At 34.2% G+C, this 3,972-nt stretch overlaps 1 protein-coding gene across 1 annotated transcript; it reads right to left on the minus strand.

Annotated features, from left to right (window-relative positions):
• Positions 1-452: 452 nt before the first annotated feature.
• Positions 453-3,363, minus strand: LOC112141900 (protein FAM98B; the record flags this gene model as incomplete). Its single annotated transcript, XM_024265103.2, is given in 4 exon segments — positions 453-628; positions 707-835; positions 2,897-3,045; positions 3,179-3,363. Coding segments are annotated over 4 exon segments (492 nt in total), but the record flags the coding sequence as incomplete, so codon positions are not given.
• Between the last annotated feature and the right edge of the window lie 609 nt (positions 3,364-3,972).

A 3,972-nucleotide genomic window follows, 5' to 3' on the forward strand; every position in this document is an offset into this window, starting at 1 on the left:
TAACAGAGAAGAAACCGATTATTATTTTATTTTGGGATGGGGACCAACATGAATTTTTTTACAATAACGAGCATCGACGTTGACCAAAAATTGCAGGAACTCCGCGGTTCTCTGCGAAAGTCCTGATAGAAGAGGCGAGCAGTTCAGAGCGGACAGACACGCCCCCACCTGTATGCAGATTCCAGCTGGATCAAACAGAAATCCTTTTTTTTTTTATTATTTTTCACGAACACAATAAGTAAAATTTATGAGAGAAAAGTAAAATATTGAGAGAAGTTCCAGTTTGAGATAAAATATATATTTTTTAATGGATTCCCAGCTCTACTATAAATACCACTATTTGTCCCCACTGTTCCAAAAAAGACTTGAAGTGTGAAAAGCTTCTTATTTAAAGTTGGTTCATTTTTCACGTCTTGATTCTACACTAAGAGAGGATTAAAAACCAGACTCACCTTATTCTGGACAGCAGAGAGGACCTCTGGCGCCTCTCGTCCTCGGGGCTCCGGCAGCTGCAGAGCCTCACAGACGGCGGACAGCTCCTGATAAACCGGACTCCGGCTTTGCTGTTCATGGCAGGCCCGCCTGCAGCTCACGATCTGGGCGGCCTGCAGCTCGGAGCTCAGGAACACTGAGAGAGAACAAGGATTAAAGTTTTCCACAGCTCCACAAACGGTTACGATTTGGATTAAGGAAGGCGAGTGAGTACAGAGGAACTGGAGATGCTTTTTGGTATTTCCCACGGCGCCCTGAGGAACTCCAGAGGGAGCGTCTTCATACGGACAGTGCAGTTCCCTCAGAAGACCGCTCATCTCCACCTGGAGGCTCTCCATGTCATCTATGAGCAATTAGTAAGGATTAGTAACAATATAATACTTTTTTAAAGCAGTAAATCACTGGTTATGATCATTATTTTATTAAATTAGTGGTGTGCAAGCTTAAAATCTAAAAAAGCAATTTGGATTAGTTTCTTACCAACTAAAATCCACATAATCTTTTAGAAAATAGTAGAAAATATTTACAATATTGAATTATAACAGCATCTTTTATCTGTATGTAACCATTTAAATGTATTTGACTTTTGGTAGTAGCAGTTCCTTTATATTTTGTCCTGTTGCACCAGATTTACTAAAATTAAAAATGCAATAAAAGCAATTTTCCATTTCAGGTTTTAGAAAAAATACACTATTTATGTTTTAGTGACCATTTGTCTATTCATTTATAAGATGTAGCTTTCAAATATTTACAATAATTGGATTATAACTGCACTTTTTCCTCTGTAAGAATAGTTTTAATTTATTTGACTTCTGACAGCTGTTCCTTTCAAAATAAAATATATCCTGTGTCGAGTTATATCCCCTGCTAAAGCAGATTTACTTGAAATATGCAATAAAGGCAAATTTCCACTTAATCTTTTAGAAAAAAAATGTTCTTTATTTTTGATTTACTGATCATTTGTCTATTCATTCAAACATTTATAAGATGTAGCTTATAAATATTTACAATAATTGCTTTATAACTGTGTTTTTTCTATATATACATAATAGTTTTCATTTATTTATCTTTTGACATCATTTGTTCCTTTCAAAATAAAACAAATCCTGTGTCAATTTAGATCTTTCTGTTGCAGAAGATTTACTTGAGTTAAAAATTCAATAAAAGCAAATTTCGACCACATCTTTTAGAAAAGATACACTTTATTTGTGTTTTACTAACCCTTTTTCTATTTATTTATAAGATGCAGCTTTCAAATATTTACAATAACTGCATGATATTTTTTTCTTATATATATTTATGTGTAATATTTTTAATTTCATTGACTTTTGACAGCTGCTGTTCCTTTCAAAATAAAATACATCCTGTGTCAAGTTAGATCCTCCTGTTGCAGCAGATTTACTTCAACGGAAATTACGAAAAAAGGTAAAAAATATGTTTTCCATTATAATAACTTACAGTATTTGCAGCTTCATTGTTTTTCTCCATTTTCTATCAAATATGAACACGACCATACTGGTGAATAACTTTGCGAACATAAGAATGTGATTAAACAAAAATAAAAACACTACAAGCTTAATAAACTAAAACAAACTAACCAAAACCTATTAATATTTTTTTGCATTTTTTTCTCAGAGTAAAGGGCCACAATGAAGGAGGTGCATGAGTCTCCGTAGCTTCAGGTTGCTCATTGTACTATATTTGTAAGAAACATACTTTTGTGGGGTAAGCAGCAGAGAATGTTCTCTGCAAACATTAATTAAGTTGTTACGCCACAAAGCCATTGTTAGATGTTTGGAAGATTGAAGTATGAAGAAACAGAAAAACACAACCTGCAATTTAACCATTATGCCACTGAAGAAACAACAACCACAAGCAGCAGGAGTTTGTGGAAGAACCACAGATCACAGTTTCACCTGCTGGTTGGGACCGTTGAGCTTTTAAATTGTATTTTATGCACCAATATCTATTTTAAAATAGATATTCATGTGTGGGTTTATATGTTAATGTGGGTAAAATGTTCTTATTTTTAACCAGAACCTCTTAATTGGTCTATTATTCCCCATGTGCATGTTACTTTTTGTGCAAAATCACTTCTATTTTTGTCTTTTTGTTGTCACAGATTCATATAAAAAGTAAAAATAGTTATAAATTGGCAAGAAAATTATTCTCATATTTATAATACCAAATAACCTATCTTAGATCTTTCATCAAATGCATGTTCTCCAATATAATTCCATTTAAATGACAAATAAAGAGGCTTTTCATCAAATTGGGGCATAGAAAAACTGTTTTTTACATAAAAATAATTTATAGAAAATGTTTTTGCCCTCTTATAGTTTTATTTTATTGTTACTGTTCCATCGTTTCTGTGCACCAGCTGGAGGTGTGGATCATAAGTGACCTGATCCGGAGGTGATGCTCTCCTCCAGGTTACACAGCGGCTTCAGTCTGGATGCTAACCAGCTGCAGAGGTTCACGTAGTCCGGCGAGGACAGGCCGCTATCTGCGGCCCGAAGAAGTGCCTTCTCCTCCAGGAGCGGCCCGTCATAGCTGCAGAACCCAACATATGTTAAAATAATTGCTGTACCTTTGTGCAAATAATGATGTTACAGTATTAAACTGCTCATACTAGGTTCGGGCAGCGGAGACAGTTACGCTACATGCTAATGGCGGGTTAGCTTACCCGAGCTGATCCAAAGAGTCCAAAATGTCACATTCCATTCCTGATAGAGTGATATTTTTTCAATTTAAATTATTTAAAACTCGACAATGTGAACACATGTCTGTCAACAAACAGCGCTGAAATTCATTCATTTCCTCTGTACGGCAACGGACCAGCTCCGGCTAGGAACTGAGGCTAACGCCAATTCTTGGTTCCGCAGTGGAAATATTTACGTCAATTCTGATTTATTTACCATTTTTTAGTCAAGTGTACAATCATTTCAGTAGAAAAAATAATTATATTAAAATAAAACATTATTTTAAATGTTGGAAAATTGCTCGTTAAAAAACTTTTTTAATGCCTTTATGTTTAAATTGAGCTACACAAGTACATAATTTGTATTGACTTAAAAATAAAACTATCATTGGAAAGAGAGTTTATCATAAAGTATTTTCATATTTAAAAAAATAGATAGATAAATAAAAAAAAATGCATTTGCAGTAGCAGAGTGTCAGGGTTGCTAACATAAAAATATTACTAGATCATCCTCTTCCTGTTACAAATTCTTGTTTGGAGGTTTCAAGTAAAAAAAAAAAAAAAACAGTTTGATTATTTATTATTTAGCATAAAAGTAGAATGTAGAGTTGAAATATTGTGCCATACCATTACACTTCCTCCACCAAAACATATGTCTGAATTGTCGCAGCATAAAGTTCTCAATCTTTGATCTTTGACCTTAAAACTCTTTTTGTTATTAGCACAATCTGAACATTATGTTCCTCCACATGTTCAGGCTTCAGATCACCTGCTGGAGA

The sequence above is a fragment of the Oryzias melastigma genome, unplaced genomic scaffold (genome assembly GCF_002922805.2).
Source record: "Oryzias melastigma strain HK-1 unplaced genomic scaffold, ASM292280v2 sc01545, whole genome shotgun sequence".
NCBI lineage: Eukaryota > Metazoa > Chordata > Actinopteri > Beloniformes > Adrianichthyidae > Oryzias > Oryzias melastigma.